Source organism: Toxorhynchites rutilus, chromosome 3, assembly GCF_029784135.1.
Source record: "Toxorhynchites rutilus septentrionalis strain SRP chromosome 3, ASM2978413v1, whole genome shotgun sequence".
Classification (NCBI taxonomy): domain Eukaryota; kingdom Metazoa; phylum Arthropoda; class Insecta; order Diptera; family Culicidae; genus Toxorhynchites; species Toxorhynchites rutilus.
This window is the reverse complement of record NC_073746.1, coordinates 165,912,978-165,930,344: the sequence shown is the minus strand read 5'-3', so window position 1 is coordinate 165,930,344 and position 17,367 is coordinate 165,912,978. Positions and strand designations below refer to the sequence as shown.

The following is a 17,367-nucleotide window of genomic DNA, read 5'->3' as shown; positions in this document are numbered from 1 at the left end:
ATTTGCTATGCCAATTTCCCCTGGCTCCATGGTTTTGAAGTCTGTGATAGGGAAACATTCCAATTTCGCAAAACGCAAACGCAAACGAGTACAAAAGTACCCGCAGCTTGAATCTGTTTTGCAATGTTGATTTCCCCCAGGCTCCATGGTTTGGAAGTCTGTGTTAGGGAAATATTCCAATTTCCAGATACACAAGCGAGTACAAAAGTACCTACTGCTTACATCTATTTTGCAGAGACGAATGAACTCTCAGAGTTTAAAGTCTCTCTAATTCAATACCTTCCTTCCTTCCATCTATTTTGCAATGCCGATTTCCCCTGGCTCATTGGTTTTGAAGTCTGTGTTAGGGAAACATCCATCCATTCCAGTGATCGTACCTCAATCGTTGCGCAATTATAACTGAGTGGATTTCCGAGCGGCACTCGCTTATATATCGATTGGTGTGATTTCAATAGCCTGTTTTGAAAGTAATTTTAGGGCTATTGAAACAAATTTTCGGATCAAAAAGTAACAAGCATATAACGCGTAGACATTTTATCTTTCGAATGAATTGTTTATCATACTATTTCGTTCAGCTATTAGCTATTAACGCTCAAAATCTCGTTCTCTGGTGTAACGCTTTCGTTTTCGAAAGTTTGAACTTACGGGTGTAAGTTCAATAGTATAGAAATGAAAGACGTAGTCCTACGTCGAAAAAATCGTTTTATGAAGAAGAGTGAAAATTGTCAGAAAGTGACATGGGACAACTATGCATAGAACGGCAGTATACACCCTGCTGTGTTTTTCTGGTGATATTCTTCTACTTTACACCCACAATAGCTAAAATATTATGTTTTATTGATATATGTAGTCTTGGACATCTTTTGGTCCTGAAAGAATTAAAGTGTCCGTCTTTACCACCTTTCCCCTACTCGATCACAACCAGCCCAGGAGGCTGAAAGTCTCAAAAATAAAGATTGAAAAAAAAAATCACATAGAAGATTTTATCCAAGGATATTGGCCCAAAACCTTCGAATGAATCAAATTTTTCGATGAGTGAGCTTTAAATCAACTTGAAGAAGATTCATGTTTTCACCGTAAAGTTGTGGTTAGAGACGAATCTGGTTGGATGGAAACTATTTGCATATGGTGTGACGGGTAGTCAAAGGCAATACAATACCTGCAAAGTCATCCAGGAAAACGCATAATGTGTAAAAGACTATTTGTCAGAAAGTGTACAAGTACCTACCGTTGAACTTAAAGGTGCAGGGTCTTGAGGAATGGTCCGAAAACTGTTCTTTTCTCAAACTTCTGAAAGCACTAAAGTTACAGAATATTGAGAATATACAAGCAAAATCGCAGTTGTTCAACAATTCACGACCAGGATTGAAAGGTGAACATTCGACATGAAAAAGTCGCAAGAAAGGTGAAAATTTGTAGCTCGAATATGCTCTCGCTAAACAATGTTAAAACTCCGCCAATAAAAATAAATCACTAATTCAATGAAAACAATATTTCAATAGTTGTTTACGACGAAAAACTTTGATGATTCACGTAATTATATATGTATAGTGGATCTTTGCACGTCACATCATGTTTTTACCAATTTACACCAGATAAAACTTGAAATAAATGATAGTATTAAGAACCGCATTCTTTAGAACGCTCGGAATGTTGGAATACATTTGAGAAGCATTAGGAATCAAACAAATATAACGCTAATCACGGATATTAATAATATATTATAATCATTATTATATTGCTTTTAATCTCTTTTTCGTTGCAAGATGATGAAACCGTTCCTGCAATCAGCATGCTCGTTTATTCGCATGCCAATATATCTATCGTCGGCCGCAATATCAATTCGTATGAGATAATCATTAGCAACAAAAAAGCGACGGGAAGATCACCTTTTAAGCTTTGAAGGACTGTTTTATGGTCCAGGGATTGCAGACTGAAGATATGATGTATCCAAAATTTAAAACATGTTTGTCTCCACCCAGAGAGGTATCTGAGCAGAGTTCCCTAGTGTTGATGATAGTAGACTGGCTACCCGATTATGAAGATGAGATAAGATCGAATATAGCCAAGACGGTGATTTATTTGCAACTGAACCTACTGAACATGTTTTGCCCTATTTATATGATTCCCTTTGGTCATTTGAATAATATGGCTTATACTGATTGTTCTTTTGGTCGGGATAACAATTGAGCTTTGAATATTATAGCAATATTATTTCTGTCAAACTAAGCGTTATTATGATTATTGTCATTTTGATGTGATTGTTATTGTTCGTCTTTGCTAAAAGGTAAGTGGATTACATTTTTTGAGAATTGATTAAATTGCCTTTTGTTTACAGGTAAGTGACAATACAGGTAATTGTTTAATGAGGTAAGTGACAATAAGTAATCTAAAATCTTAATAATTTGCAGGAATTTGTCGTGATTCAGGCTTCATGTGCAGATGTGTATTGTGCTTTTGTTATGTTTTGTTGAGTGATTTAGTGGGTTTTTGGTTAAATAAAGTGCTTTAAAGAAATTAAAGGTTCTTTCGTATTAGCGTCACCGGAGCCGAAATACAGTAGATAGCATTTTTATTGTTCGCACTGGTATTCGAATATTATTTGTATTGTTGTTGCTTTGTTGTATGCAGTATTTTGTCAATTTTTAGTGCTTCGAAAATGCGTATTTGGGATTTGGGGTATTTAAGTATAAACGCCACGCAATTTTCATTATGAATTGGTTCTTCTCAATTAAATTTATTCTGAGGTCAACGTAATGGAGACGTAGTCCCCATCAATCGAAAATAAGGAACAGAGGCGGCCCTAAGACGATCCTTTAGTTAGTTCCACGGTTAAGTTTTGCAATTTCATTACGAAAAAAACATAATGAAAATTGCGCTCCTGTGCCGTTCATACGTAAATACCGCAAATCATAAAATCGCATTTTCGTAACAATAAAAACTGACAAAACACTAGAAACAACAAGGCAGCAATAATACAAAAGATATCTGAGTGCCAGTGTGTACAATAAAATTGCTATCTATTGTATTTCGGCTCCGGTGACGCTAAAGTACCAATTTAAATGTGTTTGTTTTGATTAGCCGATACAACGTATGTGAGTTCTACCTCCGGAACGGTCCATCTGATTTAGATGAATTTTTTCCCAGATTCTCTACAAAATTTCCTGCCATCGTACGTAGGATTTTTTTTTTGATTTTTTGAAAAATAAAATTTTGATGAAAAGTATATTTGCCTCGATTTTTGAGGCAAGACCGCAAACAAAGGATGTAGCAATTTCGTCAAAAATCAATGTTTCGAAAAACAATACGTACGGTGACAGGAAATATATCTAATATAACGTAAAAAAATAATGGTTGAAATCGATCCATTAGAAAAACTTGTAGAGCTCCCATTAGTTTACATGGTTTTGGCTGCAAGGGTTCAACAAACCGGTCGCGGCTATTCAGAGGACAGTCCAATTGACACTATTTTTTTTCGTTTGTTAAGTAATATATCCCAAATAAAACTATGATATCAGATTAATCATAGCAATTGATTTTCTCGTTGAATAAAATCACGAAAATCACATGCTTTCCATGGTGTTCAAAGTGTGCTACCCCCTTAATAAAAAATGACGCTATTTAATACCTAATTTCACGGCATAAGTTCCACTGAGAACGTTAGCGTTGTTCAAGAGAAGAAGAGTTGGAAGATTTCTGCAGTACTATCCATGTTCAGTGTATTTGTATCCGCAACGGCCTGAAGGATTACTTCAAGCGCAATCCGAGCCTTTCGACTCAAAACGTGACCGAAAAGATCAATTCTTAAGTGTTGTCACACGTATAGATTCATCTAGAAAGGTACAGGTGAAAATTATTTCAGTATAACTGTAAAATCTCTGTTACTTTTTTGGAGTGTATTTTGCCCCAGATCAACAGATTGAATTGATTGTTCCGCGATGCTACATCAAAAGCTGAAAGGTTTTCATCTAACCATTCTCACTAATATTTGCGATCTAACGTTGTTTCAATGTCCGATGTTTCTGAATTTTGAGTCCATTCGAAAAACGACGTGAATATTTATGTTGGGATGGCAGCAGAAGAAACTATCAGAACAATGAATGGCGAAAGTCATCCTAAACAAGTTAATATCAAGCATCAAGGAACGAATTCTGTGCCTGGAAGGTAAAATCACTCGAAAGGGAATCACCGTTTCAGGAAAGAAACATTTACGCGATTCGAGGACGAAATTTTTGATGCCTGCTCAAAATTTTCGTCCTCGCCGCTTCGATGAATAGTGTCTAAAAATCTCAACTCCTCGGCCATACGTCGAACTATTTTTTCTGAATTTACTCAGAACAAGAATAAGCTTCGAAATCGGCTCAGTAACGACACGATGAACGTAATTTTAAGATCAAAAGATTTGATGGAACATCTTGGCGGCAGATCGAAAATTTGATTGAATGATAGTATCCTTTTCGAAGACTGTCGATAGACGCTTTACTGCAAAATTTTTATTACTGCGATTTTTTGCAGTAAAGCGTCTATCGACAGTCATCGAAAAGGGAGGCGATTCTTTTGAAAGAAATAATTTACAATTCCCATATGTTACAAAAGAAAATATACCATGAAAAGTTTATCGCACATATGCCTAATTGACGTTAATTTTCTAATACATGTCGTTTACTGCAAAAATTCGTCACGCACCATGTATATTTGACAGAATGTATGTCAACGACTCCATGAAAAATGACGTACTCTTTTCAGACGAAACATTTACTAAATACATTTTTTTTTGCTATTTTTCGAGGTGTCGAGACCTAGCGGTTTATATCATTTTTCGAAAGTTCAGATATTTTTACACTAAATATAGAAACATTAGGAACAGTCGTTGTGTTGTTTTAAGATATATAATGTTTCCCATTGTTATTGTTATTTTGATTTAGACGAATTTATCCGTTTTTTTTAATTTTTGCGGATTCTCGTTTTTTTTTACAACAAATGAAAGATATTTGAATGAACTTACCAGAATAAACTGACAACTGTACCCAAATGTCTACTTTCAGGTGGAAACTTCGAACAATTTTGTTTTTATGGTTTTAAGGTTAGTAAACAAAAGAAATCTTTGCAATTTATATGATTTAAAAAAAAATCATAAGCAAAATTTCAGGAATACTTGTGTTTTTTTTCTAGATACTGACAAACCTTAATCGCATAAAAAAATCGCGTGAAACTTCACCAGTAGCTTTAAAAATCGTATTCGGTACACAATCGGAAAAATAAACTTTTTTTGTGCGATAGATACGGACCGCATAAAAAAGTTTCCCTCAAGAAAATAACCCAAATTCACGCCGTTCACCGTTCGATTTCCTTCTGTTTCCCTGCTTTGCTATGGGACAGTTTGCCTTTTCGGTTGCTCGTGGCTGTTTTGTGCTTTTAGTTGCATTTCGAAACCTGTAGCTATTGGAAATCATGTCATGCGCAACTTAGAGCATTGATGGAAGGATGGAAATTATTTAAGAAGTGGATAATTTAGACGCAAATATGCTTTTTTTCGCACTGAAATGCATAAAAACCATCGAAAAAAACTAAATGGACGTCAAATCGTCAAATATGCTTCTTTTCATATACCGCACAAAAAAAATCACACAAAAAAACCACACAAAAAACGCACAAAAACAGGTTTTCCTTTATACGTATGTTTTTTTTTATTTCAATGCTGATTTCGACGAATTGAATACTCGTTTTTCAAAAAAAAAATGCGCCCCACATGCAACTTATTTTCATATCATTTCGAAAGTTATTTTCAACGAGATTTTTTATAAATATGATAAAAAAGATCATGAAAAACAAATTCTGAGCTTTCCAAAAATGACTAACTTTGATTTGATTTGGATTTGGAGTGCAACTTGGTATTTTTTTAGAAAGTTCACACTAATGCCTATTATTTGCTTGAAATTGGTACAGCGTTCCTAGAGAAAAAAAATTTCAAGAATGAGTGTGATCGTCAGAATCAGGTGAAATCAAAATAATTGACATTCAAACCACGTGTCACATTTTTGTTCGAGAGAATACGCTAGGTTCAAGTAAACTTAGAGTCATTTTTCTTCGCAGCTGATCATGTTTTCATCGAGCTGCTGATAAACGAAATTTGAGGAGTAAGATGGCCTCTTGATAAAATCTTACCGCACTGGGTCGGTTCCTCAAATAAGAATAATTGGGTGATATAAAGGGGATAAGCCAATGGGAAAAGGTTTCCGAAATTCCAGAACCCATAAAATGAAATGATGAAACGAATGAATCACCATGGTCTCTGTCATTTCAACAATGACAGAGTTGCAGAACTTTTTTTTGTTTCGGTACTATTTGACTCAAATAGGAGGCGATCTGGCATAGTGGTAACATCCATACCTCTCACGCTAATGGTCACGAGTTTAATTCTCACTCCCGACATTCTTCCAAAAATGGAAGTAAGAGTGACGAACCAACCGAAAAGTGTCGAAAGTCACTATAATACAGATTTAAAAAAAAAAATATATATATATATACTAGCTGACCAGGCAAACGTTGTTCTGAAATTTGAATGAAAATTATTATTCGATTTCGTTTGGATGCTAAATTTGTTTTGAATGTGTTTGAATGCTAAATTTTGCGTGTTTATTCCACCCGAAAAACCATTACTATTTTTGCTTCATAGAAATGGAACATGGAGACCAATGTTGTTTACGTCGAATTGCGTGGCAAGGTTGTCACATTTGCTCAACTCGATTGGACTTGAGCTTGAACAGAATGCAAAATTGCGCTTTTTCCAATCAACAGAATACAACTAATAATATGTGGGTTTGAACACACGCGCAATGTCATGACAATGCATTGCGCTTTGGCCTGGCTATAACTAAAGCTGTGTCGGCGTTGCTCATGATAGTGTCTCGCAAGTGAATGTATTACTCCTCGCACCGCTTTTGTTGATTGTGTAGTAAGAATTGCAGTCGTTCAATCTCTACCTTCACGTATATGTCGACCATAAATTGTTGGCACAGCTTAGGATATCTTGAATTGGCGTTTTTTGACCATGTCAAATCACCATATGATAAACATAAAAATCCTTCGAGCGCGCCCTCTGTTTGTTTCGTCGCATGTTCATAAATATCAAAATCAAAATGAAAAATGATGTTCATAATGAATTATCTGTGTATCTGTGACGGGGTCTCGTTGGTCTAATGTTTATACAAGAGATTTTTCGTTAAAGAAACCCTTCTGACTTGCACTGTAGTCACGCGTATTCTAGAGCTCGCCACTCCAGAATACATTCAAAGCGTATTGTTCGTCATAGAAATCTCAACAATTTACTAATAAAAATGACGCAAGTAGTACTACGTTGAGAAGGCAAACCTTGGGAACGTTAGTGCCATTGAAGAAGAACATAGCGAGGGTCGTATGAACGGTGTTTGTCAACGATGAATTCCAGATTATTGTTTTTTCTTCGCATTAAATTTCTCGTGTCACCGTGCTATCATGATTCCAGCAGCGCTTGTGCTTTGGATCTACACATGTGCTCTCCAGCTGATGTTTTATCAGGGTTGATGGCAATAGCGTGATTGTCATTTTGTAATCCGAACAAATGTGATTTGAAGAATTTCGATAACTCATTGTGCTCATTCAAAAAGGCTTCCAGCTCGTCGGAGATGCTCCCTGCTTTAGATGAATTGATGTTACTTGTGTATTTGTAGATGGATGTTCAATGAAGCGGGCGTTACGCCATCAGTCATTGAACAACTTAAATGAATTCGTTCTGTTGAAAAAACGAACAACGGTTAAATTATTAGAATATTTTTGACACAAAAATAATAATAATCGCAATTAAAAATAGGGAATTGGGGTCAAAATTTAAGGTTATATGTATGGTATGAAGTAAAATTTTTGAAAAAAAAATATCCAGATCTTTTTTTCTGCATAGTGTATGGTTATCGGTATCCTACCGGTATCATATATAGTTTACAACCTATTCTCATACCTACCAAGTAGTTTGAGTATAATTTCATCAAAATCGGTCGAGCCGTTTCGGAGGAGTTCGATAACGAACACCGTGACACGAGATTTTTATATATATTTATATTTATATATTTGCCTCAAACTAGCTCTAAATTATAAAGTACGCTTCGTAAGATGATTATGTTGCTTCCGTATGAAAGTTAAGAAAATTAGTACAGGATAAAGTAGCGAAACATCCAAATAAATGGATTTAAATAACATTTTGGAAGTAAAGGTGTCATTATTAATTTTATTTCAAAAAATCATAATAAACTTGATTGTTTCTATCAACCAAATTAAAGGGCTCTAACCGCTCTACAATTTGTTCTTTGACACCTAACTTATATGTTTCTTAATTTCGCTGCAATATCGTTATGAATAATTTTATTATTTACTTATAATCTTGGTTATTCAAGTTTTCTTTTTCCTTTAACTATTTCCATCAGAACTCAAAAATACTCAGATGCACGCAATCTTCAAGGAGGTGGTTATCTCTATCAAAAAATGCACAGGAAGAAGTCTTAAATAATATTTTATTATGAATTTGTTATATAATTAATTATATTGTACCATTTCTTGAAAAAACCATAGGATTTTTATGCCTTTTTGAGAAAAAAAAACATTTGCATGGTTGTACTCACAGAGGCTTTTCCCTTTTCATAAACACGGCTCATTGATGCTTAACGTTACTGAGCCAGTTGAAAATAAATTAAATTTTAAAAAATAAATAAAAAGAATCATATATAACCGGACCATGATACATTTTTATGATTTCGAGAAAAACAAGTTCAAAGTTTGGTGCTATAAGAGATTTTCATTGAGCGTTCCAAACAATTTCGATAATTTATTCCTCCTGTACGCGTGATTTTCCAAATCTGATAAATGTGGAATGTAGCTCACAAGAAGTTTAACTTCATGCACGCGAAAATTTTTACTTTCGAGACTTGGTCCGCTCTGACTTAACACCGACCATATAATAGAGTCCGTCCTGTATATGGAGTGTTATGATTTCAATAGCTTGTTTTTGAGCTATTGAAGAAAGTATTCGGGAGAGTAATTAACAAACATAATTCGCAGACGTTTCAACTTTCGAATGCAGTGATTGTCATACCACTTCATTCAGCAAGCAAAGAAATATTACACTCATAACCTTGTCCATCAAACGTAACGCTTTCATTTTCAAAACATTGAACTCACACCTAAGTACAGAAATGAAAGACGTAGTTCTAAGTCAAAAACAAACAATTAGTATACCAAGATATTTTTTTTTCAAACCAAAAGCAAATTAATTTTGTTTAATCATTCAACTTCAATTTGTTTCCCAGAACGTTCCAGTAAAATTTTGTCTACAAAAAAATATTTGACTAGCTGCCCGGCAAACTTCGTCCCGCTCAAAATTTATTTTTCGTAATCACATTCACGTTTTCTTGCTAAGCGCAAGTTCTTGGGTCCAATCGCAGAACTGTTCATTGATTGATCTTCTAATTTACCCTTTAAAATTACCTTTTACTATAAAATTCCTAGTATTTCTACCAAAACTCGTCATAATAATATCTGATTATTTTCAGACACAATTCTCGTTGAAGATTTTTCAACCACTTGCAAATAACATGTTCTCCGTTACATGGCATAAATGTTTGATACAGAGAATATGATAGAATAAAGACAGCCCTAAATCGGACAATTCCTTTCTCGAGTTTTGCTCTTATCAACACATTCGGCGATCCATTTTTATTTATATAGATATAAGAAGATCTAGGAGTGCGTTTTATCACATCGAATAGAGATCAATTTCGTTTGCGCAAGCCACAAATGGACTAACAACGCTTGTCACTATATAATTGTTGAACATATGCGAATCGAATTTTTCGAATTTTCCCATTTTCCCCTTTTCCTTCAGAGTTTCCCGAAAAATTTCAATTGTCATGTTTGTTGGAATATGTTTGGATGAAATATGTGTATTATTTTTATGGGACCCCCTCTCCATTCCAGAGGAGGGAGGAGTGTCATACCATCATAGAAACATTTTTCGTACCCAAAAACCCTCACATCCCAAATTTGGTTCGATTTGCTTGAATAGTTCTCGAATTATGCAGAAATTTATGTTCCATTTGAATGATAGCCTTTCCTTAGCAAGAGGGGAGGAGTGTCGAAACACAATAGAAACGTTTATCGATCCCTAAAACCTCTATATGTCAAGTTTGATACCATTTGCTTGATTATCTCTTGGGTTATTCAAACCCTCCTCACCTTTTTTTGAGAGGAGGAGGAGTATCTAACCACCGTAAAACATTTATTGCACCCCAAAATCTCCACATGCCAAATCTAGTTACATTTACTTGATTAATTTTCGAGTAATGTAGAAATTTGTGTTTCATTTGTACGGCAGAAAGTTAGTTCAATGTCAAATTTGACATCTTGCTGATTTTACTTTCTTTACTTATCGAATTTTGCGACTATTAGACAAACCTTTCATGACAAATTATACTGAATGTAAAAAAAAACTAATACTCGTAGACCGATCGGTTAAGATCGTCATTCGTTATTGTGCGTTAGTGGGTTTATGTCTCACTGCATACACACATATGCTGGGGCACCCACTCCTTACAACACATAGGGGAGGTGGGGGTAAAACGGACATGTTAAGAATATATTATATATTTGGAAACTCATGTTTGCCAAAACTTTGATGCATTTTCTTGCAAGTAAATATACTGTTTTTCTACGTAATTGGCCAAATATTTTACAAAAAAGTGTTTTCCAATGTTTTTACTGAAATTAAAACAGACCGAAAAGCACAACATTTTTTTCTTTGCGGGTAATATGGACATATAGTGGGGTTAATATGGACAGGTTTATAATATATGAAGCGTAGGGGTTTATCGATCGCGAGAGGAATAATTTTATTCAACCAAGGTCCGAAGGTCCGAATCACGAATGTCCGTTAAATGATAATAAAATAGAATTAATCCACCTAGAAGTGATATCGCTTCTCTGTTAATTCACAAACTGAAATATAACCATCAGTGAATTGAATTTTGATATTAAACCACTCAAAATGCTTATATCGAAGCAGCTAAAATTACATCCACACGCGAATTCATGTATGCTTTTCGGGTTTTGTTTCCTTTTTCCACTTCTGATCAGTATTTATTGCCATAGGGTGGCTTAAATATTAAACAATAACATGTAGAAGGTGTTCTCATTAACAGAAATCTGAAATTCAAAATGTAACTATACAAATCAATCACCTGTCCATATTACCCCCATTGTCCGTATAACCCGCGGTTCCCCTATGTCCACAAACCTCCAAAAACAAAACCGATCAACCAGAACGTGCGCCCGATCCTTGTTATTCTCCCTACAGTAGGCGATGCAGTGTTTCTCTAATTTTTCCAAAACTTTTATCCAAGTTTATGACAGGGCCCGAGCGAGACAAAATAAACACAGATTTATCGCACGATCCGTTTTTGCGGAAGGGTTCGTGAGACATAGATTCCAATTTTATGATCGTTCCCGAATTAATAAGTTCGTTTTTGTTTTTGTTTTGTTTTCTCTCTTGCACGACCCTTGTTTCGTGTGATTCATAGTTCGTTTTGTTTGTGCGAAAAAGAGATAGGATCTAGTTCTATGACAGTAGCAAACTAATCACGAGTTCGCTTTCTAAGCATATTCGAAAGAGTTAATAGATTTGAAGTAGGGGGTCTTCGTAGCCACTTGGTTACGCGTTCGCTTACTAAGCGATCGATCGTGAGTTCAAACTCAGGACCCTCAATTGACCATCTTTGTGTTGTTATAGAATAACTACGCCCAAGAAACCATCATCAGCGATGGAGATCGATCCACTGTCGAAATAAGATCGATTCATCCATACAATTGCTCTGCTCTGCAAGAAACATCGGGCTGCTGTTCTATAAATAACCCAACAATGATCAATATCAACTGTCTCCGCTGTCCGGTCTGCTGAACAATGGAAGAACAGAAAGAATACCCTTACGCCTAAATGGATACTACTGTGTAATTTACCATAATGTAATGGAACAGAAAAACCTAACGCCTAAAAATGGCTACTGTGTAATTTACAATTTATAGAAACATAAACATATGTACATGTACACGATTAAAACTCGGCTTTGTTACAGCTAAAATGCTAATGAGCCTAATAAATAAATAAATGGGATGATAAAACAAAAATATATTTGAAGAAAAACTTGTATATAATCTCTAAGGAAAAAATAAAGTCAGTTAGTTTTTAGACATAGAAGAGAACAGTTGTATCTCTTAGTGAAAGAACGCCGTAAGACCGCTCGGTCGTCTGTGCGCGATGATGATGATGGTCCCGCCTCCATCCCCTACAGAGGTTTGAGCAAGACGAGTTATCTAAAAGACATTATTTTGTTTTCTCATTCATTGAAATCAGTTTAGCAAAAAAAACGAACTGATTTTATTTACAGATATAAGTTCAAAAAATTGTAATGTCAAAAGACAAGCCAATACTCAGTCTTGTCCGCCACAGAGCCGATACGGTCCCGACAAGGCCTTATCAGCCAAATGGTCCACCAAGACACAAGTCCATCCGCCAGCCTTGTTTTGGATTGACTTTAAATATTCCCATCCAGAGAAATCGAGAAATTTTTCTTTACGAACAATTTCTAGACCGGCTCTTACAAAACTTTTGAATTCTTATCCTTTATATCTGTACAACGCGCGCGACGCTCAAACTTTTGTAGACTACTTTTATTTTTTTTTTCAACTGCTACAACATAAAAATAACAGATTAAAAATAGTCCATCATCACCAAGATCATGACAGACATAATAGAGACGAATACAAATTAAAAAACAAAAAATATAACATAGAAGAAAAATTATTCAAAATTGTCGTCAGGTCATACATTGAGAGTAATAAAAACAAAAAAAAATCAAAAAACTGTTCACCTTAAGATATCCGTTCGTATAAAACTTCGTCAGTCAAAATGGTTATCAAAATAAATAAAATTTTGGCTGTTAGGAAAATACATCTTTAACGTGTGTAATACAGTTTCTCTTAAATTCTGCTAGTGTTGTTGCACGTTTAATATGTCCTGGCGTCGAGTTGAAAACATTTACTCCTTTGAAATATAGAGAATTTTGTGAAGCACATGTTAAGAATTGTCGTGTTCTTATTTCATTCACGTTTCTAGTATTATATCTATGAAAGTCACTCCCCCTTTCAACTCGATCACACAAATATCGAGCCAGCAAACCGTTAACTGCCTTAAAAATGAACACCATAGTTAAATACACAATTCTTTGCTTCACAGATAACCATTGCAGAGCGTCCAGCATCAAATATGAGGAAGTGAACCTGCTACATTGTAAAATCAAACGCATTACTTTATTCTGCAAGCGCTGTAATCTCGATACTTGCGTTTCATTGGCCAAAAACAAAATGGAAGAACAAAAGTCTAGATGAGGAGAGATGATTGATTTGTATAGCTGTATGTTACTGCAAATAGTTAAATCGTTTCTTAGTCGACACAAAATTCCATACTTCTTGGCAATTTTCTTGATGACATTATCAATGTGAGTATTGAACTTACGTTTGTCATCAATAATCACGCCAAGATATTTAATCTCCTGAACGCGATCAATGGTCTCATCATCAATCACAATAGAGACGTTTTCATTTATTCGATTTCGCGAGATTACCATATATTTAGTCTTATTAATGTTCAATTTCAATTGCTTGTACTTCAACCATCTACTTAAAGAACGCCAATCTCCATTCAAGTGTAAAACGACCTCATGTACATTCTTAGCTGCAATGAATAACACAGTATCATCAGCAAAAAGATTAATATCGCAATATCGTAAAACTAGTCGCATGTCATTGATGTACATAATAAATAAAATGGGCCCCAATACACTTCCCTGAGGTACTCCGAGATTATTTCCTACGGGACTGGAAATGAAATCGTTGAAAGCAGTCCGTTGAGTTCTGTCATACAAATAGCTTTCAAACCATTTATATGCAGTACTCGTAATTCCAAAGCGCTTAATCGTGTTCAACAATAAGGGCCTAGAAATTGTCTCGAAAGCGCGCTTTAGATCCAAGGAAACAGCAACAATCGTGTCTTTACCTTCTAGTTTTTGGTTCCATTTTGCCAAGTTCAAGTTCAATGCGGTTTCACAGGAATGACCTTCCCGATATCTCGATTGTTCTGGTATTAGTAAAGAGTTACGATTCAAATATTCTAACAGCTGGCCTTTAACAACAAGTTCCAAAATTTTCTCTCACGTGTGCAACATCTTGATGGGACGAAACTCTTCGGCTTTAATCGTCCCTGCAACCTTTTGAACTACTGAGGATTTCTTCAACACTTGTGGTACATAACCAGTTAGCAATGATGTATTAATGAGGTCCAGCAAGATGTGACAAATTACATGAAAGCAATTTTGAACAACTCTAGCATTAACATTATCTATGCCAGCCGTTATTTCTAATGAAAAACAAATATTTCTAAGTTCATTCAAAAAATGAAAATCTTCAAATTTACAACTACTATTAACCGGCTATTTTATTTCATCGGGTTCATCGACCAATTCAATGGATTGATTGATCAATGAAACGATGTTGACAAAATAATCGTTGAATTTGTATGCTATTACTTGCTCAGATTGTTCTAATGTGCCATTAAAGGTTATGGACCACGGTTTGCAACTACTAGGTCTTAACAATGATTTTAAAATTCTCCATAACTCTTTGCTGTTATTTTGATGCTGATCAATTTTCCTCTGAAAAAATTCACAACGAGTTTTCTTTATCGTTTGTGAATATTTATTGCGCGCAATCGTGTACATGTTCCAATGATGATTCCTATTTGTTCTACAAAACCTTTTGTACCATTTGTCCCTTTTTCGTTTTAGACGTAAAAGGTCCAACTTGAACCAGCTGTTTGAGTTTTTTATAAATACATACTTTTGATCAACTGTAGATTCATCTATGTTACCCGAATGGAACGGAAAATCCAGGCTTCTCACGACAAGGTTCGAAACAGCTTGTTTCGAATACTTCTTCCAGCACTTCAATTTTACTAAATCTTCATTGTTATTCAAATTGTCCAAAACGTTAATAATTATAGTCTCATGATCGCTTATTATTAGATTAATATCAGTTGATGAACAAATACTATGGAAATTAGAATACACATGGTCAATTAAAGTTCTACTGTGCCGGGAAATACGCGTAAATTAATTCACCGTTTGTTTTAAATTGAAGAAATCAGCCAAACGCTTCAAATGATTCGAATGATAGCTGTCACATCAATTTATTACTAAATTGATTATCAAAAACGAGAGGATGATTTTTCATTGCAACAAAGATATCTCTGTAGTAAAATGTCTTACTGAAGCGTTAGAAACAGCAAATTAAAACTTAAGTAATTGAGAATTAAATTGCTATTAGTTTAATTACAAATATTGTGTTGGTCTACACAATCTTTGAAAAAATAGAAAAATAGAATCTATTATCTTCTCCGATATTTTGGTATAAAACACCTACACACGTAAAAGTAAAAATATGCCAGTAGAAGACCTCAAACTATTCACTAGTAGCTTTGAAATAACGTATATCGCATTTTCAGATGCTTATATATCACGAAGTTACGGCCTTTCAAAAATCTCAAAAAAAAAAAATATTATGCACACTACTTCATTTTTTTTTTTTGTTAGCTGTATTGGATATTCGTTTCGATCTACTAGATACGTTACAGCAAAAAAAAATCAAACCACTATGACAATCAAAATACTCCTAGGGCAAACAATAAAAAAGAGAAACGCAACGATCATTCGATGAAGAAGAATGAACCGATTATAAATCGCTAGAACGATAAATTCCACAATATAATCGCGTGCTGCAGCATTCCGTCAATTGTTCGCGAATATAAACAACGATCCAACCGCACGCCAGAAACAAGGTGACAGGAAGTCAAAAAAAAAGCTGCCCACTGCCTCGCCGCCATCGCACACAGGAATTCATCAGCCCAATTGACAATGGATAGCAGAACAGTTACAGAAAAATGAAAGTTCACATTCGATTCTGCGTTTGCAGTGATCGCGATCGTTTGTGCACATTCGCGGTTTAGGTTCAAGCATTCCACAAGTCACGATCACTCGTCATCGTCCAGCGATCGTCAATCAGCACAGACAGTAGGCCTACTATTCAAATATCCGTAGCTCGCATCGCAGCTTTTATCACAAATAGATCGCAGTGAAGAAAGCTATCTCGCACTTGCTTCCCCAAACATCGATAGCGTCATCGGTTAATTGACGGTGGAGGCGGCGGCGGCGGCGGCGACCAGTAATCATTAATGTATGCATTTCTCCCCTCCCCTGGCAAGTCTAGTCACTAAAGTCATAACAATGGCATCGGCAACATAGTTGGCAATCAATTTCCGCATCATCATCATCATCATCATTGTGTCTATCACATATATTACATTTCCGATTTAGCTTCGCAATGGTGTCACGTGGAATTTACTCACATTTTGAAACCGTCAACTGCCACCCACTCAGCATTTTTGCTGGTTAAGTTAACTTCTAGCTTCACCAAATGAATCCACAAACAATATGGGGTCAACCCAAAACAGTAGTTCACTTTTTACTTTTCAATTTCGGTGGTTTCGTTTTTTTTTCACATACTCTCTGAAGCACCGAAGTTCGACCAAATAAAGACCACCGATCGATTCGCGACAATCCCCCAGCGACGATGTCGTGACGGCCCGAAATTTCGTAACCACAGTAACCGGAGGAACCGAGAACACAGATTAAGCGTCCAACCGACAAGACGCCTGCACAAGAATTAAACCCCGCTCGGAAAGCTCCTGGCACATTTATACGAGCACACCTGAGATGATATCGCGCGCGCACTGCCCGACAAACGCGGAATGAATGAATGGGTTATCAGCGGCTCAACATTTTCCCACCTCCAGCTGTTACTAGCCCAAAGCTCTCGAAAAACTGTGCGAATTTCTGCGCGAAACAGTGGAATATTGAAAATTCAGTTCTCTTGTAGTACCCACGGACACACTCAACGGCTTAACGAGCCGCAACAACCAGCTGTTGTGCATCGAACACACATGGCCGCCATCCCGCTCAGCATGGTTCAGTGCAAATGCAGTTCGTGAACGTGAGCTGAAAACGTGTTTCGGGCGGTAGTTGTCACTCGGCTGTACTATTTGCTTTGGCCCCAACTACATATTGCAACTTTTGGGTGGAATGATAAAATGAACGATGCTGGTGATAATGACCCGGTATGTCTCACGCCTTCGCACTTTGAGGGCGATCGGCGCCGATATCGACTGTAAGCCAGTCGGAA

General features: G+C 35.9%; 1 protein-coding gene across 2 annotated transcripts in view; it reads right to left on the bottom strand.

The window, feature by feature from the left end:
- Positions 1-17,367, bottom strand: part of LOC129779381 (putative inorganic phosphate cotransporter) — an 81,175-nt gene that overhangs the window by 31,271 nt on the left and 32,537 nt on the right. The window contains exon 1 of one of the 2 annotated variants that reach the window (XM_055786815.1): positions 16,535-16,962. The exons of the other annotated variant lie outside the window; for it this stretch is intronic. Within the exon in view, the coding sequence (XP_055642790.1) occupies positions 16,535-16,568 (34 nt within the window). The 5' untranslated portion in view covers positions 16,569-16,962. Of the gene's footprint in view, positions 1-16,534; positions 16,963-17,367 lie in introns of those variants that run through there. 2 annotated transcript variants of the gene reach the window in all.